General features: G+C 28.6%; 1 protein-coding gene and 10 non-coding genes across 11 annotated transcripts; 8 read left to right on the top strand and 3 right to left on the bottom strand.

The window, feature by feature from the left end:
- LOC113380215 (ecdysone-induced protein 78C-like) lies at window positions 1–24,011 on the top strand. The gene is made up of 9 exons (XM_026619604.1): window positions 1–331; window positions 16,485–16,612; window positions 16,933–17,074; window positions 20,209–20,355; window positions 20,601–20,605; window positions 20,939–21,103; window positions 21,196–21,375; window positions 21,529–21,627; window positions 23,640–24,011. Exons 1-9 carry the CDS (start codon window positions 1–3, stop codon window positions 24,009–24,011), a joined length of 1,569 nt encoding a protein of 522 aa, XP_026475389.1.
- LOC113364500 lies at window positions 8,471–8,611 on the top strand. Its single transcript, XR_003366189.1, has one exon. It is a non-coding gene; the product is annotated as a U4 spliceosomal RNA (small nuclear RNA).
- LOC113364491 lies at window positions 9,328–9,468 on the top strand. Its single transcript, XR_003366181.1, has one exon. It is a non-coding gene; the product is annotated as a U4 spliceosomal RNA (small nuclear RNA).
- Window positions 12,952–13,023, bottom strand: Trnae-uuc. Its single transcript has one exon. It is a non-coding gene; the product is annotated as a tRNA-Glu (tRNA).
- LOC113364499 lies at window positions 14,304–14,444 on the top strand. Its single transcript, XR_003366188.1, has one exon. It is a non-coding gene; the product is annotated as a U4 spliceosomal RNA (small nuclear RNA).
- Window positions 17,775–17,915, top strand: LOC113364510. Its single transcript, XR_003366199.1, has one exon. It is a non-coding gene; the product is annotated as a U4 spliceosomal RNA (small nuclear RNA).
- Window positions 18,282–18,353, bottom strand: Trnae-uuc. Its single transcript has one exon. It is a non-coding gene; the product is annotated as a tRNA-Glu (tRNA).
- On the top strand, window positions 18,567–18,640 carry Trnat-agu. The gene has a single exon. It is a non-coding gene; the product is annotated as a tRNA-Thr (tRNA).
- Window positions 19,573–19,645, top strand: Trnar-acg. The gene has a single exon. It is a non-coding gene; the product is annotated as a tRNA-Arg (tRNA).
- On the bottom strand, window positions 22,483–22,555 carry Trnar-acg. The gene has a single exon. It is a non-coding gene; the product is annotated as a tRNA-Arg (tRNA).
- On the top strand, window positions 23,469–23,541 carry Trnak-cuu. Its single transcript has one exon. It is a non-coding gene; the product is annotated as a tRNA-Lys (tRNA).
- Window positions 24,012–27,787: the final 3,776 nt, after the last annotated feature.

The following is a 27,787-nucleotide window of genomic DNA, read 5'->3' as shown; positions in this document are numbered from 1 at the left end:
ATGGACGTGTTCAAAATTGAACCAGAGAGTCTGCACAGGGAGACAGTTTTGACATCGTCGGAATCTCCTGATTTGAATCCGGAAGTATCTTTTGACGCAGGATCAGAATTCAATTTGGATTTTTTCGATAATCCGGATGAGAATTCGAACACTGGCCAAGGGTTCAGTGATCCTGGTTCCGTAGATTCTTTGGCACCAAGTTCTCCTCAGGGGCTGCCTATAACAGGGGTGGTGACGAGTTCTGGTTCGGGGCAGGTTTTGAATGCTGGAGGGAATTCTGGGGTGAATGGTCAACAGGGAGTCGTCGTCCAGCAGACTTGCATTAAACAAGGTTAGATAGAAATTCAAAACTCACTGAAAACTAAAATTTGCTTATGGATAAGTTATGTATTTTGCTAAATTTTGATACCTTTAACAGTTATTTAATTTTATACATCAACTCATCAATTCATCCGGATGTATGAAGACGTACACCTCTACCTTTTTTTGGTAATTTCATACAATTTGTCACATCAAGCAAAGGCAAATGGCAGTCAATAAATCAAATTCAACATTATGAATTTTTCACACAGTCGAACAACAAATCAGTGTGCATAATACATTCAAAGGAGAACGCTTCGAAACTCCTGCATATGATTTAAAGTTCGTTCACATTTATCTCGACTCAAAATGTTTTATAATAGTTTACAACAGTCCGACTACTTGCAAGAATATAGCGGTATATTGGAATGCTCATTCTAATAATATCATTTGTTTCAACAGTTTTTTGTGTTGAGAATATCACGTCAAAATTTGCCAATAGTAATAGATCTACTCTAGAGCACTCATGAGCTTAAAGCCAACGACGAAGATTATATCTTAAATGGTTACGCTATTTTATTATACAGTGGTACCTCGACTTACGAGTGACCCGACTTAAGAGTGTTTAGAGATACGAGCCGCCAAAAGAGAGATTCGTCACAAAATTTCGAGATACGAGCTTCGAGCTAGTAAGAGTTTTTTTAGAAAAATATTAACAGCATAATGAAAATATGAAAAATTTTCTCAGATGTAGCAATGATTTTTTTTTACCATTGAAATATTTTGTCTGTTTTATGATAGTAAATCATTTTATATTTAGAAATTTTAATTTCTAATTTTTCCCAGGTGAATATATCAAGGTTTATTTTAACATTTAAAATTTAACTATACAAGTGATTGTATGGTTATATATGTTGAGTTCGCGTTTTTTTTTTGGTTTTTGTACTTTTACAAAATATTATGCACTTTTGTAAACATGGGTTCAAAGGAAGGGCCATGTGACTCGAAATAAAATGTGAAATTATTGTAAATTGTGAGGATGACATGATGTATCACCATATTTATGTACTATGTACACATTGTATTTTTATAAAAAATGCGCTTCGAGATACGAGAGATGCGACATACGAGCATTACGGAACGAATTAAACTCGTATGTCGGGGTACTACAGTATAATACTAACTTTATTTATTTGCATTTTACCGCCAAACTTTTACACCAAAGAGTTAAGAAAAAAACACTAATCCAGTATTATAATTTTCATTAGGTACATTTTGTAAATATTTGATAAAATATCAATTACTTCAGGCATAAATTTTATACATAATGGTATTATTTTTTTTTAGGATTTGCTCAAATTTACTATTTTTACTTTAATGCAAATATGAATCATATGTTATTTTCAAATTTTCCTCGCTTTTCATCCAGGCATTACTCATCGTGATTGCAATGTGCAGCAATGTTTATATAATTTTACACGGGTTGACAACATTTTTAACTTTCAAATTTTTCACATATGTTTAATAAATATAAATAAAATTGCGTTTTTACAGGCAAAAGTCCAAAATGCTACCAAAATACACCAAATTGTTGCATTAAAAATATTCTTTAATGGTGCAATTTTTTGACTATGTAGTTAGATTATTCGTAATTCTTTCGAAAAAAAATTATTTTACTTTAAAATGTAGAGATTGTTTTGTAGACTACTTACTGGTCAACTTTCAAAATTTATGATTATTGAACATTATCATTATTTTATTATCAATTTTATGACTATGTAGTTAGATTATAATTCTTTCGAAAAAAAAATTATTTTACTTTAAAATGTAGAGATTGTTTTGTAGACTACTCACTGGTCAACTTTCAAAATTTATGATCATTGAACATTATCATTTTTTATCATTTTATCTCTACCTTTCAACATAAGATCAAGATAAAACACTCATTATGTGGTAATTATCGAATATACTCAAATAAGTCAATAAATTAGAAACATATATAATTTTTTAAATTCTAATAACAATTTTATTCAAGTCTTGATACAGATTTTTTTTATTTCCTCATAATAGCAACCAAGATACAATTAAATCTTATAAGCTACTGTTACATAAAAGAGGGAAAAAAGTTAGAGTAAAAGAAAAAATATTTTCTTTGTGTTCACTCGATGGAGAGAATTATTTTTTAGGTCTAGTGTTCTACTTGATGCAGATAAAATCGAATTTATTAAAATTCAAATGCAAATTTTTGCAAGTTGACTTTCCCTGGCATAGAATATCAAGCCTTGCATGCATTATATAATTTTAAGAGTTGCATAACGCCTTTTACAAAGCTGATATCTGTACATGTACACTTATGATTGTCTAGGAATTATAAAATATCTATATATATATATATATATATTTATATTAGAAATCATTCGTTAGTATTACTTAACTTAAGCGAAGTTTACTTTCACCTACTTTGTCAAGACATATTGGATTTTATAATAGATCTTATTGAAGTAAATAAAATAAACATGGTGCATTGCAAACTGAAAAAGTGAAAAGTAAATTGTATATTTATAAGTCATTTAAAGACAAAATACAATTATTTTAAAAATGTTTTAAATTTTGTCTGAAAAATACCAGCAGGTTTTATAATTACAAATATTTATGTGAGGTATGATAAATTAAATTTGTAGATATTAATCCAGATGAAATAAAAATTTGTTATTATATTCAATTGACGATCTTCTATGAAATAATATAATTTTAAAATTTTGCAACTCCAATAGTTATTTATTGTTAGTTAACTATTCATTACCAAATATACTAACTTACATTTTTGCTTACACAGTTTTTACCGATTTTTAGCAAAACTATAAAAAAAAACAGTAGAAATTATAAATTAAATGGGTTTTAACTAGTTTCTATAAAATATTTCACTAAATCAATTAAATGAGCACATGCATACATAAATACCGATCTATAGTTATTGTTTTCATTTTGATTTTGCTAAATTATTTTCGTGGAATAATATTATATAATATATTATATATATATATATATATATATGTATATATATATATTTTTAAATTTTATTGGCCTCGCTTACTTTTTTTTATTTTAAATAAATCAAATTTTACATCTATTTTACAATATTTTGTACATAAGGATTTTTATAAACTATTCTTCTTATTTCTCTTAAATTCCTCTCAATGTGTTATTTCCTTAAAACCTAATTCCAGATAGCAGCCAAATTCACATAATTTTTAAAATTACATAATAATTTTTTTTGATTTATTTTGTATATCTGTTTTGATAAGCTTATCATCATCTGCAGTTACACCCATTTTTTGGATTTTAAATTTTTTTCATCCAATTCCAAATATTTTTTACCACAACAGAGTTAAAGCATTTTCTTCTTTGTTGCATTTTTCACATGTTTCAGTGCTACTCATTTTATTCTAAAAAGCTTTGTGTTCATTGCAATATTCAGTAACTATCAAATAAATTGTCGTTTCTATTCTGAAGAAATATTTTACTTAGAGCATTAGCCACCTACAACATTTTTTTCTTTATATTCTCTATCATCTTTTATATGTTCACACTATCTTGCATATATATTCTATACTTTCTATTTTTATTTATATCCTATTCTATCCTAATGTTCTTCTACTGATTTTTCTTTCTTCTTTTTTTTTCTTGAATTTTAATCTTGTTTTCTTTTTTTACTTCTAATTTTATTCAAATTCAATATTTTTTTAATTCTACTTAACTCTATTTCTCTACAATTTCTAATAAACAATTCAATGTGGAAGAATATTATAAAAGTTGTTAACACAATATTTATTTAATAAATTGTGTCTCATATATTTTTGTCTGATCGTTTAAAAATGTCAAGAACTTTTAAAAAACAAACTAGAGTCCAGTAGTATCATTTGTATAGGATTTTACTCTAATTAATAGAATTAATAACCATGTTTTAATCAACCAGCTGATAGTACCAAAAAATTATCTATTCATATTTTTCAATATTTGTATTTCCATATAAAATTGTCGACTCGTAAAGTAAAATGTTAAGTCAAAAGAAAAGTTTATTTGAATTTTATGAAAAACTTCTCGATGCTAAAGAAAAAACGATCGATAGATCAATCAATCATCATTTAGACTTTTATCTAATTATTAACAATTAATTAACTAAGTTTTAATCAATATTAATTAATTGAGTGTATGTATAATTGTGTAATTTACAGTTATCGCATACCTCATGTCTGACTTTTCCATTCAGACATTCAGACGCCAGAGTAATTATATATTGTTTGTTTTATTGGCAGAGACCAGTTTATTAGATTTCGATATCTATAAACTTAAAAAAATATTATAAGAACATGAATCTACTTTAAATGCCACAAAAATTAAATTTCTACATTTTTCGAATGTAAATCGCTTATTAAGCGCATCTCAAAACAATTACAAGTGATTTAATCTCCACTAAATCTTTTCTAATATGATAATCTTCGTTTTTGATGTTTATTTTACGATTCTCGGATGTAAACCAGTTCGTAATCTAAACTCGTAAATGTTCAAATTCCTATTTTAACATAATTTATAACTGTAAACATAGTAAAATAACCCGTAACTGTGCGAATGATGACATCTCAGATCGTGCTTAAACTTCTTAAACTTTCTTCAATTTGCACATTAATTCTAATCGAATTTTCTTATTATCAAATGTAAATGAATGTGATGGTTTGTTAATATATTGGGAAGCGATCCCAAGTCATTCAAAGTTTATCACATTATTGTTATTGAAATTCGAGAACAACTGAAATTTTATATATTATATGTAGTGCAATTTCAATATTGAAATAGTAATATGATATTGCCAAGCATCATATATATGAGACGTTCCAAATATAAATGGATAAAAATTATAAGACCGCGAATACTTTATTAACTTCCCGAAATCCGATTCGCTAATTTTATGTTTTCTCGGCGTTTCAAGCCATTCTGAATCGAATGAGACCAGGAAAAAGTATGTGTGTGTGTGCGTGTGTGTGAACAGATTTTTTATTTTTGTGTTTACACAATTATCAAATTATTATTATCATCTGTAATACTTGGGCAAACTTCTAAATTATTTTTTTATAAAAAGTATTGAAGATAATTTCCACTTTAAATTGCACTTATAATTACCACATTAGTCATACAATATATAAACTACTTTCATTTTTTTTTAAAAGTATTGTTTAAAATTATATTGATATATCTTCATTCAAAATAATCACTATGCATAGTATAGTGAGAAATTTTTAAGATTGCTAATACAAAATTAAAGTAGTTTTGCACGTCAGAATTCTAATTTATAAGGAAACTCGCGAACTGGCAAGAAATAGTGTAGTAAGAATTGTACTTATCAGGGGCTTATAACTTTTCTGTTGTCATAATATTATTTCTAATAAAATATGAAATAATTAAATATTTCAAATATATATGATACAGGTATGAACAATCGCATTGTATTGATACAATTCGTGTGTTATATATGTATCTACACATTTTAATAAAAATATGAAAAAAATATTTTATAATTGCTGAATTATATTTTATTATTTTTAATGCAATTTGTTTTATGAATTTTGGTAAAAATTTCTTGGTGTATTTGATATGGTATTTTGACGCTGTTTATTTAATATTTGAAGAAAACCTGTTTCATGTCCTGTTTAATAGCAAAAATAAGAAATGAAAGTTTTTTTTAGAATTTATTACTTACAGTTTTACTCCCATGTTATTTGGAAAATTCAATTTGTGGGCATTTTACTTTACTAACATTAGAGTTTTACCTTGTCTATATTTTACAAGATCTTGACGGTTTCTTACATTTTTCTCTCAACTACTCTATGTTTCATAAAATACAATTATAACCAGTGAAATTTTGAGTTCAATTTTTATATATTAATTTGGTAAGTAAATCAAATGGATTCAAAGTTTGTACACAAGTCTCGAGAACATATGTATGTGCAACTACTATTTTCTACTTGTGATGTCTCGAGAACGTTTTACACGGTTTTAAAGCAAAACTTATATTTTTATCAAATTATGCAGTAATTAGGAACAGTTCCTATTGATTTGAAATTCCTAAATCACACAGTAAATATTGGATATTTCAATTTTTTTTTTCAATTCTTTTTTTAACATTGTTTAACAGCAATCAGAACATATTGTTGTTCTATGTAGTATTCTCATAGAAATACTCATTCTTACATAACTCATGTAGTATTTTACTTTTTACCATTAAGGATCACTAGTCTCTTAAAGAGATCCACTGGTTGCTTCTTTTTCAGTCTTTTGGGTTTAGAGTCCAGCAGTAGCTTTTTTTTTCTTTCTATTCAACAAAGATATCAGTTTTTAGCGAAATTAAAAGAGTTCTTATTACATCTATGGATCAGTATATAGTTTGACATGGCGTGTTTGTCATAAAATATTTGATATTTTCAGGCACACATGAATTTCATTTGTTCTGGCTCTTTTAAATAGCAATCTACAAATAATATAACTATTAATTCAATTTTTAATTTTACTTTCACAAGGTTTATCTCCCCGATTCTCGGGATGTGGTATAAGTGAATATCGCTTGGTATAGGTCGTTCACCTAACATCTCTAGCTGGTTTAGTGATTTTATATAGAATACACCGTAACTAAGAGAGTTAGATGAACTCTTAAGAAAGTTACTGTTAGAATATATACTATTACTATGGACTAGACGAGGATTTCGATTTACTTCCTAAACTTGCGAAAATAGCCAGGTTTCGAAAACGCAGTTATAAGTGAAATATATATATATACTATTTGTGGTGAGATAAAAAAGGATTCTTGTAATTTTTATAAATTTTCACATTTGTTTTTAAAATTTTATTCGAAGACTACAATTTTATATTATTGATAACGTTATATTTTTTTTGTATTTTGATGTTTTTATCTATTTAAAATTTTTAGGAGTGCATAATAATGTTTTTTTTATATTTTCTCATTATTGATTCAGAATAAAAATTAGAGTATGATAGTTATTAGAGCATAAGTAAAAATTTATATAACCAGTCTTGAGGCTTTCTAACCTTAGTAATTTTAAAAACTTCTGAAATAATATTTTTATTATTCAGGAATTTTTTGTTTTAACTTGTTTTGTATTAATGATTAATAGGTAGTTTTGATTGGATTTTCGACGTAGAAATATATTTGATATATGAATATTGCAATCAAATTAAAAAAAAGAGTTAATATTGACAATTCTGTTTTATGCGTTTTGACTATTGATGTATGTCAGCATTCAGTAATTCATACCATACAAAACAGTTACCAGAGTTAAACAGATATCATATATATTTTATTAATTGTAAGTATTATACATACATTTAACCATTATTTATACTCGTTTATTTAAGCTTTTAACATTACGTTTTGTAAAGATAGAGACCTAGGGTATTTTGTCCTACATATATGATAAAATCAAAACAAATATTATAAATAAACATATGCGATGTGCATAATTATTAATTATGCTAAAAAATAAAGGTTTAATACTTTCTCAAAAAAATCACACGACAAAATTTAGAAAAAGAATAATTAAACAATAGCTGTCTTAAAAATTTAATCATAGAGACAAATCTTTAATAAATGTGAAATCATATTTTAATAACAACAACCAATTTTGGTTATGGGTTGATGAGGATGAAGATAAAATTTGGCATGGTAGAACAAAACACAAAAGTTATAACATTGTTTTATATTTTTTTATTTATTACAGTAATCAACAGTAATAAATATTATTTCATAAAATTTTAATTTATATTAAAACACCAAAACATAACTAACAATTATAAAATAAAAATATATCATTCAACAATCTTCAATAAAACAATGATTAGTAATGCATTATTTTCCAATGTGAACTAATTACTAGTTAATATAAATTATTATTTAATTACTAGCTATACACAGATTATTACCTAATTGTGAATTTATAAAAATTACTAGTATTTCAATTATATTTCGTTATTTATATTGTTTGAGAAACGAATACAACAGGCAAGTATTCGCATATTTCGTTTCGGAATGAAGAAGATCGAAGCGCACGCCGCGTTGTACTGCCATGCGAGTATATAAGAAACACGGTTTACTCTACTCGTTAGCTTTGCGCAGTGGCGATATCGTAACCAATGAGGTTCATCCGAGGTGCGATTATTGCTAGTTGAAAACTTTTACCAATACCCCGCCGAGACCACGTGAAATACCGTGGGCTATGGCAATTTTTGGAGGGTCCGAAAGGACCCCAATAATTCTTACATAATATTTCCAGTAAATTGGAGCAATTGGTAGTAGAACAATCTTTCTAACTCTATGTTAGATCGTACATCGTACGTAAATGAAATAACTTTAACAGATATGTCAAGCACGAAGCACGTTGCAACAAGTAACAATATACTATGTAGTAAATTTAGAGACATTCCTTATAGACAATGGGTGGACCAGATTTTTTTTTTGTACTACATGAAGTCTCCAGCCGAAAAAAATAGTTGCATTCAATAAAGATTCAGTAATTCTCTAATATGAGTAAAACAATTTATCATTAATTTTCAATTTTCTTTTTAATATAATAAGTTATTAGCGTTCAAAGTCGTGAAATTGATTTAAGTTTATTTTCCGTCATGTGATGTAAATTAGCTTGAGTTACATTTGTTATTGCGTATATGCATAATTATTAGTAACAAGTATCATAAACCATTTTACGTTTTTGCTTAGGATAAAATATCTCTTATTTTATATAACACATTAATTTTATTACTTGAAATTCAATTTATTGTATATTATCGTTAGAGCTTATGAAATTGCCAATAATACAAATAAGAAAGTGTTAATTTAAATTGCATAGATGGCGCATTGGCGCCAATCCATCAACTTTCAAACACGACCTTAAGGGTCCTTAACACTCGCTGTGTTATCCTGCCCATGTAAGGATATAATTCCTTAATCCTGTCGGATTCTTCAGCTTTGCGCAGTGGCAATATCGTAACCAATGAGGTTCATCCGAGGTGCGATTATTGCTAGTTGAAAACTTTTACCAATACCCCGCCGAGACCACGTGAAATACCGTGGGCTATGGCAATTTTTGGAGGGTCCGAAAGGACCCCAATCATTCGTACATATTATTCCTTATAATAACATGGAGCTCTATTGCTAATACTAGCTCCAGCTTTTTGTTAGTTAGTATCGTACATAAAAGAAATAACATTAACAGATATGTTGAAACCACGCAATACCTACGGCTAAAATATACAATGTTTATGTTTTTATTGTTTTTGGATTTAAATTGAAAAAATAATTTAAACATGTCTATTTTTGTACATTTTTTAATTATTCCTAAAACTTGTGTTACTTGGAGAAGGCTTTTGTTACATTTTATTAACTTTCCGTAGGGTAAGTAATAATAATCGTCCAAAATAAAGGACCTACTGACTAGACATTACTACTCTACAAAATGCATACATGAGCAGACTGACGTACCGACAATACTCGACCACATAAAGAAGCTCGCTGGGAATTTTTACCCTAAATGTGAGAATCACCCTAATACATAACAACATCGCAGGTCTTGGCCAATTTACTAAGGACATAGTGTGGTATGGCAAACATGCCACGCCGAACTGTATCCTGATCGACTCATAGTTGTTAAATGAACAGTATATTGTATATGTAATTCTACTTTCTTTAAGGGGAGCTAACATAATAAATAATTTCCTTTTAATAGAGAAATTTGTACCTTTTGAAAATGGAAAATGTTCATCTTTCTTTTTATTGTACATGAATACAAACATTTTGTATATTTAATAATATTTGATTTGATTAATATTCATTATATTGTAATATTTGATAATACTTTTTCATCGGCTCACTAGCGCCAAATTTGCGACTACAAATGGGCCCCTAAGTAGCCCTTCTGAACGAGGATTTTGTTCTGAGATAGGCCCTGCTCATATACGAGCAGGTCAAACAAAATACCTACGGTGAGATGAATGTGTTTGAAAAATAATGTAAAATGTATACCAATTATCTGTCTTGTAACTTTTGTCTGTCTGTCTGTCAGTAATCGTCCAAAAATCGAAAATGACAATTTTTCATATCTTCACGTTTCAGAGGTTCTTAACATTTTGGCATACCTTAGAAAAAAAATAATATTTGTATGGAATATCATTTGTGTCTAATATGTGATTTCGGGCGTACGGATCAACCGATTTGAATGATTCCTATTGATACCTGCAGGACCAGCCGTTTCGGAGATACGAAGAAAAGGTGTAGACTATGGGAAACCGGTTATTGTGGGAGCGGAGCATCCGTTCGAATGATTCAAAAATACTTTGCTTGTGTTGACATAGTAAAGAAGCGATTAGTTTTTGAAGAGGGCAAAATATTTTTTTTTGTTTCAAAATTTCAAATAATTTTCAAAAAAAATTTTTTTTGATATCGAAATATCCATTTGAATTTTAAATTTAATCCTGGCTAAAATTTTAAAACTCACTAATATACTTGAAATAAATAATGTTAACTTTGCAATGCAGTTTATATCATTCTGAAATATGAGATAAGGTCCTTCATTCTAACTTCGTCGAAATTATCTATTTTACATATGTTTCAAATGTTTTCATACCACAAACCGTATACCATGTGCATCAGAAATCTTAACCATCTCGCTCTCGTATGACGACTTTCCTCAGCAGTCGAGTGTTATAAATTTCAACCGTTTCTGTCTTGGTCTGTTCGATGCCAGCAATTTATTCAGATTCGTGCGTTTTCTTTTCCTTGCATTTTGCTTCCTGATTGTTTTAGTACGCTTCACCGCAGAACACCTAACCGCCCAGTACTGTATAATATCAGGGATAAACAACATATGGATAAAAACCATATAACATGGGTAGAAAAATATGGGTAGAAAAATTTGGGAGAAAAAGTTTCTTTCCTCTTTTTTGCCACACAATCTGTCTCACTGTGTTCACAATATTCACTGTATATATTTAGATCAATTATGTAATATAAAATACCCATGGGTAGAAAAATATGTGATAACTAACAATGCAAATGTATGATCAACTATTGTAATAAATACTTTTTGTCTGTCAAAAAAAAAAAAAAAAACATATAACAAATATATGGGAATATGATTAGAAACTAGTGGGGCGCATGGCATCGTGCCTTAAGGCAAATTGCTGGAATTTTCCGTACTGTAATTAAAACTCTTGGTACGGAACCCAAAAAAAAATTACACAAAATGTGTACACATTATTAAAATATCTGATAATTTGATGTACATATGTCCAATGAACATTTTTGACGGCCAAATGACATTTTTTTAACTTATTTTTATTAAGAGTCCATAACCGCTGGATCTGCCTTCCCAAAAATTTATTCCAGTTAATAAGTTAATTCAACGGTTGAACAATGCAAAACTTAAAAAAAATATTTTTGCATTAATATAGATAAAATGACAAGAGATATCGATAGCGAATTTTATAATGAGTATTTTGACAAATTATTGCTCGCACGACACTTCTAAGCAATATAATAATAAAAGTATGTATATCTTTATAAAAGCTTTTGAATTTGGACCTTATTATTTTTATAACTTACATTGCAAACAATATTAACAATACAGTAATGTCGAAATATGTGTTTTACATTTCTTTATTTTAATTAGTACACCATGAATTTGAATTTTTAGTGTAGTTTTATGCAAGATTTTTTTTTATTAAGTCATTAAAAATATTTTTAATTTTGTTAACATTTTAACTATTGTCAATTAACTTTCATTATTTCTATGTTGCAATCGTTATAATTAAAACAGTTTGAGCGAAATGCCCTTGCCTATGGCAAATTTTCGAGGGTTTGTAAGAATCCTTATAAAATTTATTATTCTATTATTTAGTTTTATATAGCTCACGTAGTATTGTAGCTAGAATTATCAACATGGAATTCAAAGTATTCATGAAGCTTAAGTCAAAGGCAATAAATTTGGTTTGTTTTAGCTATGAATTAAAAATTTCTCTATAATTTAGACTATGTTGTTATCTATGTTGCAATGTGGTTTCAATCATTATAGTTATTACAGTTTGAGTAAAATACCCTGAACTTTGGTAAATTTTCGAGAGTTCGTAAGAATCCTTATTTTATTCTTTAGTTTTATGTAGATCACATTGCGTTGTAAATTTTTGAACATAGAATTCAAAGTATTAGTGAAGCTTTAGCCAATGGAAATAAATTTGGTTTGTATTAGTGTAATATTTTTTCTATAATTTAGGCTAGGATAATAAGCTAAGCTACTATTAATTAGGCTAAAATAATTAGTATACACTATTTTATAACGAAAAATTAACATGACAACACTGGGAAATTCGTAAAATTAAAGAAATGAGCTAATTAGTTAATAATCCATGCTAGTCTATTTAATATTTAAAATATTTCCCATACCGGGAATCGAACCCGAGCCTTCTGGGTGAAAGCCAGGTATCCTAGCCACTAGACCATATGGGACTTTGGAGATGCCTTTTCACTCTTTCCATGGATAATATTTTTTCACGTCTTTAATATAAATTCGTCATTTTTCTTAATATTCAAAATAATTCCCATACCGGGAATCGAACCCGAGCCTCCTGGGTGAAAGCCAGGTATCCTAGCCACTAGACCATATGGGACATGTATAAACGCTCAATCTATTCAAATTTTCTCCGCAATCATTCCAGCTGATTATACATTAACATTTGCAAATATTAAATGCAAATTAAGTAATCTTCTTACTGATAACGTGCAATAGCGAAAGCAATTTGCAGTATATCATAATTTCAATGTACATTTGATATGCTCTTAGACACTTGTATAATCAGACATAGTCTAGGAAGTACAAGAAATTAATAACTAGTTTTCTTATAAGTTTAACTATTGATTACATAGTTATGGTAAGATGAATCATTTTAATCCACAGACCATTAACGAGCTTTGAGTATCTAATTTTGTTAAGAAACGCGTATGAGAAATATAGAAGTTGCTTTCTAATTCTATAAAATAAATCATTATATGTCCTCTTTTATGAGTACATATTAACTTAATAAATTTATTTGCCAGCTTACATGAGAATTTTTTTTTAATTTGTAAATTAATTTTTTTTATTTGCACTTTACAAATAATTTATCATCGGGATTATAAATAAAAACACGCCAATATGTTTTCTCAAACACTTTTAAGAATGATTTATTGTTACTAGGAAGTATGATACGGCTGATGCCGGTTCTGTAATTTTCCATTTAAACCGGTAAAGAAAATAACTCGGTTGAAAATTCCTTGAGGCATGCAACATTAACACGAAATATGCAACATGGGTCGTTAATTTTAGCTATTTTAACAATCATGCACTCCAACAAGTAACAATATATTAATAGTAAATTTATAGACATTCCTTATAGACAATGGGTGGACCAGAAATTTATTTTCTTTGTAGTACATGAAGTCTTCAGTCAAAAAAATGGTTGCATTCAAAAAAGATTTAGTACTTCCCTAATATGAGTCAAAACAATTTATCATTAATTTTCAATTTTCTTTTTATATAATAAGTCGTGAAATCGATTTAAGTTTATTTTCCGTCGTGTGATGTAAATTAGCTTGAGTTACATTTGTTATTACGTATATGTATAATTATTAGAGTAACAAGTATCATAAACCATTTTACGTTTTTGCTTAGGATAAAATATCTCTTACTTCATATAACACATTAATTTTATTACTTGAAATCTAATTTATTGTGTAATATCGTTAAAACTTATAAAATTGCAAATAATTCAAATAAGAAAGTGTTTATTTAAATTGCATAGATGGCGCATTGGCGCCATCAACTTTCGATCGCGACCTTAAGGGTCCTTAACACTCGCTGTGCTATCCTGCCCATGTAAGGATATAATTCCTTCATCCTGTCGGATTCTTCAGCTTTGCGCAGTGGCGATATCGTAACCAATGAGGTTCATCCGAGGTGCGATTATTGCTAGTTGAAAACTTTTACCAATACCCCGCCGAGACCACGTGAAATACCGTGGGCTATGGCAATTTTTGGAGGGTCCGAAAGGACCCCAATGAATTCTTTAGTCTTATTTAGTTCAAAGTTTTGCAAATTCATATTGCGTGTGAATTTGTTGGCACATCATTCATTATCTTCGTCGAATGATTTTTTCATTTCATATCCGTACATGAAATATAATATGCCGTGAATCAACTTTCTCATGATCCTACTCTTACATATTTACTGTTTATCACTATTTATCACTAAATTATATTTTTAATTTGATATATAAATGTGCGATAAAAAGAATAAGAATACTTTCAAAAAAAAGATTACCACTTCTTTTTGTGTTTAACTGTGTATGGCAATTTTATAGGATCCGAAAGTAGTTAGTCCGAAAGACTAATTTTTCATAATATATTTTGACCTATACTCATAATATAGTATCATATTACTCACTCATAATATATTATCAGTATGGGTATAATCAGGGCCGGTTCTGCCTTGCATGCGATGCATGCAAAAAATGAGAGCGCAAGCCTTAGGGGGTGCCAAAACGACTTTTGAAAATTAAATTTATAATATATTAATTATATTTTTTATTATTTATATAAAATCTAGAACACTTAATGAATTATGATAAACAGTCTAGTTTAACTAGGAAAACGAAGGCACAAAAAGCATATTTATTTTGCAATGTGATATTGTAGAAACAACTAGCCGATTAATAACTCTGCAAATTAGTAATTAACAGCTCTGTTTATTGCTTAATTATTCAATTTTTTCTTTGTTTGAAGTTACCGGGAAATCGAAAAGGAAATTATCTATTGTTCAATTCTATAAGCGCAAACCTGCGAGAGATTAAATTAATTATTAGGCATTATTGATGGAAAAATTGCAAGCTGATTAAGTTTAAACAAATTATAATCGGGAAAATGAAAAAATGCGGAGCCTGTGCTTAGAAAATGGGATGTTTATTCCGAAAAACTGAATTGTAACTTTTGTTTTTGTTGCAAATGTTTCGCATCTGATGAACTTTGAGGGAGGGGGGGGGTCTAGAAAAAAGGTTGCTTGTGGGCGCTAAGGATTCCAGGACCGACACTGGGTATAATACTTAGCATTTAATTTTGAATTTATAAAATAGAATCTTTATGGTTGTACAAAACTGCACATTTTACAAGGAAATTTATAGTTATTGTTTGTAAGTAAAAATTTTCAGTTAAATTTGAGAATCCTAGTTTTTTGGTTTGGTATAGATCAGCGGTTGGGGAACAGGGTAAATCAATTCTGGTAAAAATGAAATTTTTGTGTGTAAAAAGTATATTTTTAATTTGTTGTTTTATATGCCCGTTAGAAGTATTGGTTAGTTAAGTTACTCAATTGAATAAATGTTTAAATTAAATTTTTAGTTAATGTTTTCTTTTTAAAATTATCCTTAGATGCTAAAATGAAACGATTTTGTTTTATTTTCTTTACTATGGGGTAATATTAACTTACACAAAAATATTTTGAGGCAATGATTGGAAAAGTTTCCCGACCGCTGGTTTTGATAAAACTAGCAAAAATAATTTTATTATAATTGGTGTTTTCTGCTTTATATAAGGTATTTTAAGAAAAGGGCCACAACATAGTACTGACTTTAATCGTGCAATGAATAAGGGGCATTAATTACCTCAGCATGACAGAATATATATTATAAATGCATATATTAATTAAAGTACTATTTTAACAACATCCAAATTTTGATTAATATTCACGTTAAATATTTTGTATTTAGTATTATTTTTGTTATTCAGTAATTAATAATCTATTCACATTGATATTTTTCTTATTTCTAATTCAGCTGCACAATTAAAAATTTAATCAAATATAAAACTATAATTTTTGAATTTTTTTTCATATTTTTGCAAAAGTATTCTTTATTAAAAGCAAATAAAATAATTGCTGTTATAGTACTCGTGTAATACTTTTTATATTTTAGCAATTGTTGTCGCTCTTGCTTCAGATAGTTCCAGTTGGATAAATTTATAACGTCATAAAAAAAATAATTGCAAATTCTCTGCAAGATTAAAAATATCTGCATTCTATGTACTATTCTTAACTTTCCAGAACAATTTTCATCTGCAGAAACAGGAGGAAATTGCGTGGGACCAACAAAATCATTTGTACCTTGTAAAGTTTGCGGAGATAAGGCCTCAGGTTATCATTACGGTGTAACGAGTTGCGAAGGTTGTAAGGTTAGTATCAATTAATTTTTAATTTACTTTTAACTTTTGGAGCATTGATATCTTGATACTATTTTACCAATTAATATTGAAGTTGTTTCCTATTGCTTTGTACTGATGTTATGCAGTTCATACATTAAAGAGATACTCAAACAATTTTTATATAAGATAACATTAAAGTTTTTGGCTAACATATAAAGTGTTGTGTTACCAATCACCAGTCGCCTCATACGGATTTGTAACCATCCTTACTGTTTATCCGAAATCATCATTAGCATTTATAAAGCTGTGTTATAATGTGATTAATTAATTATATATTTTTTTAATTTCAGGGATTTTTTCGTAGGAGCATTCAAAAACAAATAGAATATCGTTGCTTAAGAGACGGCAAGTGTCTTGTGATTCGATTAAATAGAAATCGTTGCCAATATTGCCGTTTTAAAAAGTGCTTGCAAGTCGGGATGAGCAGAGATTGTAAGTATTTTTTTATTATATTTAGATTGTTAATCTTATGATAAATTATTATATCAACCATACTTCTCTATTCATAATCTGAATAAGATGTTTGCATTTGTTTATTATCAGAGTCTAATACTAACTAATCCCTAACTTCCCCAAGAGTTATTTAGCCCGGTCAATTTAAACCTAAAATTAGGGTGAAGGTTACAATAATTTATAATGGGCTGTGACTTCGTAAAATTGTTTGAAGTACAATTATAAAAGTAATCTCAAAAGTCCTCATCGTTCCGGTGCGAACTAAAAGATTGGCACAAGGTCAAAAGTCAAAAATAAGATTTTTTTTTGCGATTTTCAGTCAGTTTCATCGCAAAATTGCCTAACATAAGACAGGATTGTAAAGCATAATAATCTACAAAAAATGTATCAATACTTTTCTCCTCAGCTGTTTTAAAGATACTCGTATATCACTTTGAAGTAGGAGTTTATGTTTTAACGAGCAAATCAGATTTGTTATATATGTATCTACTACTAGATACTAATCTTTGTATATAAAGTTGACCAGATTATTGATTCCACTTTATTATTTTTGTTCAATTTGGAATAAGGCGGTAAGATGGCGGTAAGCATTTGCGTGTTAGGGTCGTAGGGTCCGTAATACGCGCTGCGTTGTACTGTCGGTCTTAGGATATAATAAACCTGCCCTTACCTGTTCGTTAGCTTTGCGCAGTGGCGATATCGTAACCAATGAGGTTCATCCGAGGTGCGATTATTGCTAGTTGAAAACTTTTACCAATACCCCGCCGAGACCACGTGAAATACCGTGGGCTATGGCAATTTTTGGAGGGTCCGAAAGGTCCCCAATAAATTCTCCTGTCACACTTACATTCTTGTCAATCCTCTTTGGATCCGTCGGGTAAATTTATTTCATACGAATTTTATAATATGTGAAATATCATATACATACTCTTACAATATTATTCACGCTAGTATAAATTTTATATGAAAAGTTTTACGTAACATAGCCTTGCCATAACAGTGGTCTATTTTACGGCAGAATCGGCCCCTTAATGTTGTAGTTATGTAAAATTACTTAGTTACTAAAATTTTCTTTTCATCATGTTTTATAACTAATGTAGATTTTGTTTGTAAACAAATCTCGTTCACAGTAAAAACTTCAAATCAAAGCTAGTGCATTAAATTATTTCCTCAAATACTAAAATATTTCCCATACCGGGAATCGAACCCGAGCCTCCTGGGTGAAAGCCAGGTATCCTAGCCACTAGACCATATGGGATATGTATAAATCTCCATCTGATCCGATTTTCTCCACAATCACTCCAGCTGATCATACATTATGTATCATGTAAATGTCGATTTATTTACTTTAATTTGTGTTCGATAAAACATCATTAATCAAATAATATATTTCATATAATTAATTCTGTAAATTCGAATAAATTTTAAATGCAAATAGAACGTGACTTGCGTTTGTGAGCGGTTTCTATGTGGCGCCGTGGCTTAGTTGGTTAAAGCGCCTGTCTAGTAAACAGGAGATCGCGAGTTCGAATCTCGCCGGAGCCTTGTTGTAAATATATATTTTTTAAATATTTAGATGAAAAAAAAGTTTTAAAATGTTATAATATAGTGCAATTTTACATGGCTTGATTATAATCTTTTCTGTCCTTCGTTATTTTTAATAAAACAAACACATCAATATATAAATAATTGTTTATATTAGAAATTTAATTGAAAGAAAAGCTAGCTAGGTAAAGAAAGCTTTAATTTTATTAATTTAATTGAAATATTTATAGCAATGCAAGCGAATCGCAAATCGCAAGAATGTTTATATAAAATTAATAAATATTTTTGTTTAGTAGTTAATTAAATTATAGTATCAGTGAGTATTTCTGAAACTAGATTGTTAGAAAAATGATAGACATTGCAAACATTTAAAAAAATGCGATGAAATGCAGTACAAATAAGTTGTGAACATCAACTAAAACACATACCTTTATAAATTCGTGTGTGTGTGAATTTTTCGAATTCGGTTGCATCGATTTCAAAAATTTGGAAGCTTTACAATTCTTGTGATAAAACTTCATAAGAAATTGCGTTAATTAGATTTACTTGATTATTAGCCGACTTATCATATTAGCAAAATTTTTCGCCATCGTTTTCTAAATTTTCTATATCGATTTTGAAAATTCAAAACTGATTAGTTAGATATCGTCTTGATTAGATTTTGTTGAAAATTTCTTTTGACGATTTTAATGATACTTTGCATATTTATAAGATTCAGGGTCTAATTGAACATAATAATCTAGGGTTACGTTTGAGGGTCCGAAAGCATTTAGTTGAGTATTTCTGAAACTAGATTCTTTGAAACATAGAAAAGGTTGCAAACATTTTTTTTAAAAAAGGAACGAGTAATTCAGAACAAATAGTTTGGGAACCATAGCTATAAGACATACCTTTATAAATCTGTGCTTGTGAAAGTAATCTTGTCTTCATGTGGTCCTGTGGCGCAACGGATAACGCGTCTGACTACGGATCAGAAGATTCCAGGTTCGAATCCTGGCAGGATCGAATTTTATTTCAGAGTACCTTAGCTTAATCTTTTATTTCTGGTGGTGTACTATTTATACTTTTTACTCGAATAAGTAAAAAAAAATTCAAAAACAAAACCACCATGCAATATAATTAATAATATCCAATTCAATCTAAAGTTATTACCACAATGTATCAATGACTCAAGTGTGTTTTAAGTACATCAACATTTACAAACAAGTTATTTGTAAAGAAATGGTTGAACATTAATTTATTTCTATCTAATTGGAAAATGTATATAATTTGTTTTTCATTTAAGTGAGATAAGTTAATGCTTGCCACATAACAGTTTACTATTTAATATTGAATGTATTTGATTTATTGCTAGAGTAATGGGTTAGTTAATTAGTAATTTAGTTAGTTCTTAATTAGGAGTTCTTCGATATTCATACGCATACGATACTAGCTTTTTGTTTCTACATATTTCAAAACAACTGGCAATTTGTTGAATTATCATGTTTGGTTTACGCTGATTATTCGTGAATGTTTCAAAACAAAGTAATAAATGTATTTAATTAATTTATATTTTTTCTATTTTACAGCTGTTAGGTACGGACGCGTTCCTAAGCGTTCGAGAGATGTTTGCCAACAAATTGTCGATGAGACGAGTAGGGGCTCCATAGTAGTTGCACCCCCAAGTTTGACGCCCCCGAGATCTTTGACTTCGCCTCCGATGACCAAAAACACAGGTTAGTAATCAGAAAATTTTGAAGTACTGTAAGTATAGTTTTACTTTTATTATTTAGCCATGAAGGTGACAATCTTCATGGCATTGAGCTTTTTTACGGGATGGTTGCTACCCGTGGTAGAAGGAGTAGCGGAGGGTTAGATAGGAACTAATTGTTCACTTCTAAGTAAAGTCCGCAAAACAACATGTATAATAAATAATGAAAATAAATATATCTTCTTCACTTATATCTTAGTAACAAATCAGTGATGGTAATAGGAACTGCACCAAACTTATGTGTATACAAACAAATCAGTGTTTAATACAGTCCACAGCTACAATGGTTAAATTATAACCCAACAACCTGAGTTAACTAAGGAGAATATTAATAAATTTCATAACCACGTGACACACATACAGAGTATCAATTTAACATTTAGGTTAAATATTTGTTTTGAACAAATAAAGTCACATTTTCAATTTCTCACTGGAATTAGCTTGACGGTTTACTAGAAATTACAGAAAATAATTATTTTTAAATTTATTTTTTTTGCGATTTATTTACCCATTTTGTTTTTAAATTTCTAAACTTTTCTGTATTACAGATACAAGAAACAGAAGTTCTGCTAAGTTGTACCTCCGAACCATCCCCTTACGATATTATAGCTTGCGTGGGTCAAGCTCACAGGACCCATTGTAGTTACACTGAAGAAACGATTCGGACCCTGGTCAAAGGCCTGTTGGTCAAGCCAGTACAATTTCGGAAGAATGTGAGGTAATTTAAAGCTTTTAATATTTAAATAATCAATTAAGCTAAACTGTAAATTTTCTAGTTTATTTTAATATTTTATCTTTTACCCAGACTGCACCAACTAGTTCAGAAGCAATTTTACTTCATCAGCGTGTATGGTTATGGCAGCAATTTGCATCCAGGATGACGCCAGCTGTGCAGAGAGTAGTGGAATTTGCCAAAAGAGTCCCTGGGTTTTGTGATCTCATGCAGGACGATCAGCTGATACTTATCAAACTTGGATTTTTTGAGGTGGGTTAAAAGTTCAGCAACTAGAATTAAAATATAAATACTCTGATTCAAAACCCAGATTGAAAATTTATTCTTGTTTAATAAAAAGAAATACGTATTTAACTTTGAATAGTATGTTAAAGGTTTTATTAATTACATTTTCTAACTTTCTAGGTGTGGTTGTCTCACGTTTCAAGAACGACTTCAGATTCTGCATTGATGTTTGATGATGGAACATATTTCACGAGGCAACAGTTAGAAATTATTTATGATGTAAGTGCATAATATTTATTAGATTTATCTTATATAAAAAGATTTTGCGATCATTTGATGTATCTCAATGAGGATTATCGTTGCTCAGTTTTGTGCAACGATCGGTCGAGCCGTTTTTTTGTAATTTGGGAAAAGTGTTAAACTTTTCGACCACATTTAAGCTCATACTACCGAATCGATTTTAAAAATCAAAAACTATTCGAAAGATATTAGTTTGAAATGATACTGATCAGTTTTAGGTGAAAATATAACGAGTCGTTTTCTTGTAATTAACTGTTGAAAAAAATTTAAGCCGATTTTATGGTACTTTTTTTGGCGATGTATATCATGGTCTTATAGAACTTACTGTAATATTAAGGCCTTACGACAAGGAGTTTAATTTAAAAAATGCATCAGTGTTTGAGAATATGAGTAGTTTTTTTTTTTGACGTTTGTTAAAATAGAGATTTTATTCAAATATATACTTCTACGACAAATATTGCAATCGTTGCAAAATCAAGAGTATCAGAATTATTTGACCTCATGTATGCATTTAAAATGATAATGCGAATTTAATCAGTTCACAAAGTTTCGTTCGGTATTTTTGTTGATACTATTAATGTTAGTACAACTAGTTTGTTTACGGCTAAAAAATATATGAGCACGATTTTGTTAAATTATATTAAATTCAAAAATATACTTTTATGATGATAATTTTATTAAAGCAAGAAAACGTCCAATGAAACTAATATTGCTCATTTGAATTTGATTTTGATAAAAAATGAAAGTTAATTTTATTAGGATTATTTTAAACAATCATATAATTTATATGAAATTGTATTATATATATTTATATATTAATTGGCAAAATATTTGCGATCCTGCCAGGATTCGAACCTGGAATCTTCTGATCCGTAGTCAGACGCGTTATCCGTTGCGCCACAGGACCTTATAACCAACCTCATGTAGTAAGTTAATTCACATAAATACAAAAATATTTACTAATTTTCTGATTTTATTTATAAATATTTCGAAATAATTATTAATAATAACTAAACCATGTTGGTTTCAATCAATAAGTCGTTGTAATAATACTTTAACTCTCCAAAAGAGAAATTTGTTTTAACCGATTTTCCAACTTTTTTTGAGCTTCAAGTCGTTCCTAAATCGTTTGCCGCTAAAAATTCACCTTAGTATTTTCTCAAATTCGGTTGCATCGAATTCAAAAATTTAAAAGTCTTATGATGAAACTTTATAAGTAATTGCGTTAATTTACTCGACAATTGGCCGATACTTATCACATTAGCAAAATTTTTCGCCATCGTTTTTGCTAAATTCAAAAACTGATTAGTTATGAATCGTCCTGATTCGGGGGCGTCCATTAATCACGTGATTGATTTTTAACAATTTTTGGATCCTTTCTCCCACTTGGTGATACGTGGTGATATTTAAAATTACCTCCTCCCTCGCTCTCCCTACCAAACATCACGCATATTTTTAGTTACGAGTAAAAATGGTAAAATTTTTGATTTATTTTGAAAACATTTGGATTTTTTTTAAATTCAGGTAAGAAATAAATACACGTGATATCTTACTATACCCCTTTCTTCCCACATGATATTTTGTGATTTTTTGTCGAACCCCTCTTTTCTCCTTAAAAACGACTCGTGATTAATGAACGCCCCCTTAGATTTTGTTGAAAATCTTTTTTGACGATTTTAATGATACTTTGCATAATTTCAAGGTTCAGGGTCTAATTGAACAATAAAATATTATAGGCCTACGAAACGAATTTCTAAGGATAGCAAGGATAATTTAATCTTATGAGTATACTCTAATGTCTAGAGGTCTGTTTTCACCAAGCCCGGCTAGCTCAGTCGGTAGAGCATGAGACTCTTAATCTCAGGGTCGTGGGTTCGAGCCCCACGTTGGGCGAATATATTTTATAATTTTTTTATGAATTTTCAAACTACATTTTCTATCATTATCTATTTATTTCTTTATTACATTTTATTTAGTTATTATATTTCCAGAACGAGTTTGTCACGGCCCTGCTTCGTTTTACGAATTCTCTGAATGCCCTGGGTCTAAGTGAGACTGAACTAGGACTTTTCTCATCGTTAGTTCTGATCGCCCCAGACAGGGCCGGAATTAGCGTCCACAAATCAGTCACAAGGGTACGGGAACGTCTCACTGAAGCACTAAGAGTGCAGATATCCAGGACCAGACCAGGAGAACTGAGTCCTCTCTTGCCAATTTTAGAGGCCAAATTACCAGAATTAAGAGTTCTTGGATCGAGACATAATTCGCATCTGGATTGGTTTAGGGGAAACTGGACAAATTTAAGATTGCCACCGCTTTTTGCTGAGATTTTTGATATACCGAAGTGTGAAGATGATAATTGAGATTAGAGGTATTTATGTAGTTCTTTAGAATGTTGGAAGATTTAAATTGTAGGGTATTTTATCTGATCTTGAGGTTTCAATTGAATCTAAATATAAAGATACATAAATAATTTTTAATTTTTTAAATAAGTGGCAAACTCGTGAGATTCGACAATTAAATTCTATAAAAAATAATACTCAATTAAATTATTTTTTCTATTCCATTAGTCATACGCTCAGCCATTTCTTCATAATATTATTATAAATTCATCATATTAACATCCCGGAGGGTAAGTTATTGTTCGTCCAAAATCGAAATTGAAAATTTTTACAATTTATTTACGTTTTGAAGGTTTCTGAACATTTTGGCATACCTCATGTGTGTGTGTGTGTGGTGTATGTATGTATGTATGGATACAATGTTTCGTCCACGTTTTCGGGCGCACTGATCAACCGATTGTTGAATGGTTCAAAAAACATTCGATTCCTATTGATAGGGAGATCTGCTGATTAGATTTTGGCAATGGCAGATCCAGCCGATATGGAGATAAAAGAGCAAAGAGTGCAGAAAATAGAAATCGTTTTTTGAGAGAACGGAGCATACGATTTGAATGATCTAAAAACATTCAATTAGTAATGATTGGGAGAAATGGCTATTAGTTTTTGGCAAAGCAGGCCCGGCTATTTCGAAGATACAGAGCTAAATAAACACAAAATGGCAGTTTTTGAGAGAAATAAGCATCTGAAATTGAATGATTCAAAAAACTTTCTGCTTGTGTTGACAGAACACTTGCTTTTGAAAAAAATTTTTTTTTGAATATCGAAAATAAATCAAATATTAATTGTTTTTCTAGCTAAAGTTCTAAAGCTCAATAATATACTCAAAATAATTAATTTTAACTCTGCAATTCAGCTTATATAATTCATATAAATATTAAACAATACCGATTGATTAAGTTTTGTTTAAGTTCTGCAAACATATATAAGTTATTTAAAACGTTTAATATTCCTCCAATATTTAATTACGGTATGGGAAGTTCCAGCAATTTGGCTTCACGACTAGTTTTAAGATTATATACATACTATACATATTTATACTTTTCAACGTCATTGATATTTATTTTTAATATTATCATTTTTATTCATACAAGATATTAATAATTTTTGGATTAGAAATTAGTTGTTTTTTTTGTTAATTCAACAATAATAAAGTTTATATTATGACTAAGCATTTGAAGATTTGGACTATATGATGAAAATATAATCCTAACTAATGGAATAAAAAAATAATATGTACAAAATGCCACTACTGACTTTTTAAGAACGATTCCACAAATATATTTAAAAAACTATTTCCATACCATTTGACTATTTGATCTATTAAAATATTCATTTTATTAGATCTAAAGTGTGAGATATTAATAAAGGTGTTTAACAGAATTTGCATGCTCAATAAAAATCATTGGATATTAGAAAAATATTATATTAAATTATTATAAAATTATTTATTATGAAGATTCTATTTATTACAAAGCATTTATTTAAAAGTGTTCATTATTTATATGATATTGGACGATGAAACAAATAAGCATGATAATGTGCGCAATATTAATAGTAGGATAAATAGAATTAAAGAAGAGTTAATTAGACAATTTATTAGCTAGATATGATTTGTCGTGATATGATCAACTTGTTGGCCAAATTTTGGTAGTTTTGGTTCAAATGATAATATTTATAAATATATTAGTTATTTAACGGATAATGTTTATGTGTATGGCATATCATTCCACAAGAGCTTAAAGCTTATATAAGTAAAATTTAAGAATTCGATTGTTGATGTATATTTTTATGTTTATGAAAAAAAACAGGGTTACTGGAAATTGTATTGATTGTATTGCCCCTCATCACATTTTCATGATAATTAGAATCTATCTACCATAAATGATGTAATATATATAGTTATATTTTGAAAGCAAAAATTTCTTCAAATCATTTCATTATTTGATAATATTGATCATGAATTTACATTTTGTTTTTAATGTTTTTTTTAGAGGGGCATATTATATTTTTTTGATGATAATACAATATTAAGATTCAGATAATATATATGAAATGATTAGGCGATGAAAAGTTTAATAAATCGCAAAAATCTTAGAAAAAACAGACTGAATAATTTTAATAAATCAATATTAGAATTAACAAAAAATTAGTATAATATTTAAATAAGTATACTTTGTTAATTTATTATAAATAATCTATCTGTAAGTAAATTGATTATAGAGCGCTTCAAAACTTTTTACCATCAAGATTGAATTTATTGAAATGCGTACGAACTAGTCCCAAAATTTTAAAATTAATTCATGTTCCAAAATTTTAAATGAGTAATTAATATGTAGTTAGTTCTTCATGTATTTTGAAGTAAAATTAAATTTTTGCACAATATTCAGTGCAATTAATTTATTTTAAAATAGTCAAAATAAATACATTTTATTTATCATGGTATATAATATTTGTCATCATACTGATTAAATATTAAAAAATGGCAATTTAAAGTTTCAAAATCAATTTCTTGTACATTTCAGTAGATTATTAGGTGCAATAAGAAATTAATTAATACATTAATAATTAAAATTTATTATTATCACTTTTACCATTTTTATTAATGATATGAAAAACTAATTACTGATAACAAATTACCATTTCACTGGTTGAATTTTATACAAGGTCAATTTTGGACATTTTTGATTGTTATGAATATTTGTTTAAATAATTTCATGGTTTTTTTTAATGTCATGATTTTTGAAGCGCTACAATTGTACCTATTTAGAAATAAATTTACATATGTCTTTTAATCAAAAATGTTATCAATAATAATGCTATTGGACATCAAATTTTAACCAAATTAGGCAAAAAATCAATAAAATCAAAAACACATGTTTTTGTGTAGAAAATCATAGATGTGGTGCTAAAATGTCAATCATTCAAATTTAATCAATTGACTTCCTATCAGTTTAGTTGTATGTTAATAGAGAGATATCTGATCCTGTACCAATACATTATATATACATATATATGTATATATGTTATGATGTAACAATAACTAAAAATAGCATTTGTAACATTGTGCATTTCTATCAATGTTTTGTAATGTGACCACGAATGTATATTCCTAAATACTAAATATAATATATAAACATTTGAATAATTCAATACATTTAGTTCATGCAATTTTTATCCATAATTTCAATTCATGACAATCTGGTTAAACTCATTTTTTTGTGTGATGTATAATTGAGATAATAATTATAGAATGTTATTAAAGTATCTTCTGTAAAAAGACACGATTGTGAGTATAAAAAATTTTACAAATTTAGATAAAATCTCTACTAAGACATTATAATCATTATATATGTAGATTATTTATTACACTTATATATATTTATGTTGGAGTGGCTTGAAAGACATTTATTTGTATTATCTACTTATGTTTGTATTTTATGTTTTTATATAAAATATATAAATTAAATTTTCTGTCTTTATTAACTTCCCGTAGGGTAAGTTATAGTAATCGCAAAAAAATAGAAAATGAAAATTGTTATATATCTTTACTTTCAAAACCTTCTGAACATTTTGGCATACTTTAGAAAAATTGATGTGTGTGTGTGTGTGTGCGTGTATGTGTTGTGTGTGCGGATACAAATTTTTGTTGACGATTTCGGGAACACGGTTCAACTGATTTCAATTATTCAAAAAGCATTTCGATTGCTATTGATAAGGAGACGTGCTTTTTAGTTTTT

The sequence above is a fragment of the Ctenocephalides felis genome, unplaced genomic scaffold (genome assembly GCF_003426905.1).
Source record: "Ctenocephalides felis isolate EL2017-DRISC unplaced genomic scaffold, ASM342690v1 CF-g0.4_SCAFFOLD_00845, whole genome shotgun sequence".
In the NCBI taxonomy this organism is placed as follows: Eukaryota; Metazoa; Arthropoda; class Insecta; order Siphonaptera; family Pulicidae; genus Ctenocephalides; species Ctenocephalides felis.
This window is presented reverse-complemented; position numbering and strand designations above follow the sequence as displayed.

Excerpts from the sequence above, each read along its gene's own strand:
- LOC113380215 (XM_026619604.1), top strand. The coding sequence starts at position 1 with ATGGACGTGTTCAAAATTGAACCAGAGAGTCTGCACAGGGAGACAGTT. Across the intron at positions 17,075-20,208 it reads AGTCGGGATGAGCAGAGATT|CTGTTAGGTACGGACGCGTT; the intron begins GTAAGTATTTTT and ends TCTATTTTACAG. Across the intron at positions 21,104-21,195 it reads CAGTACAATTTCGGAAGAAT|ACTGCACCAACTAGTTCAGA; the intron begins GTGAGGTAATTT and ends TCTTTTACCCAG.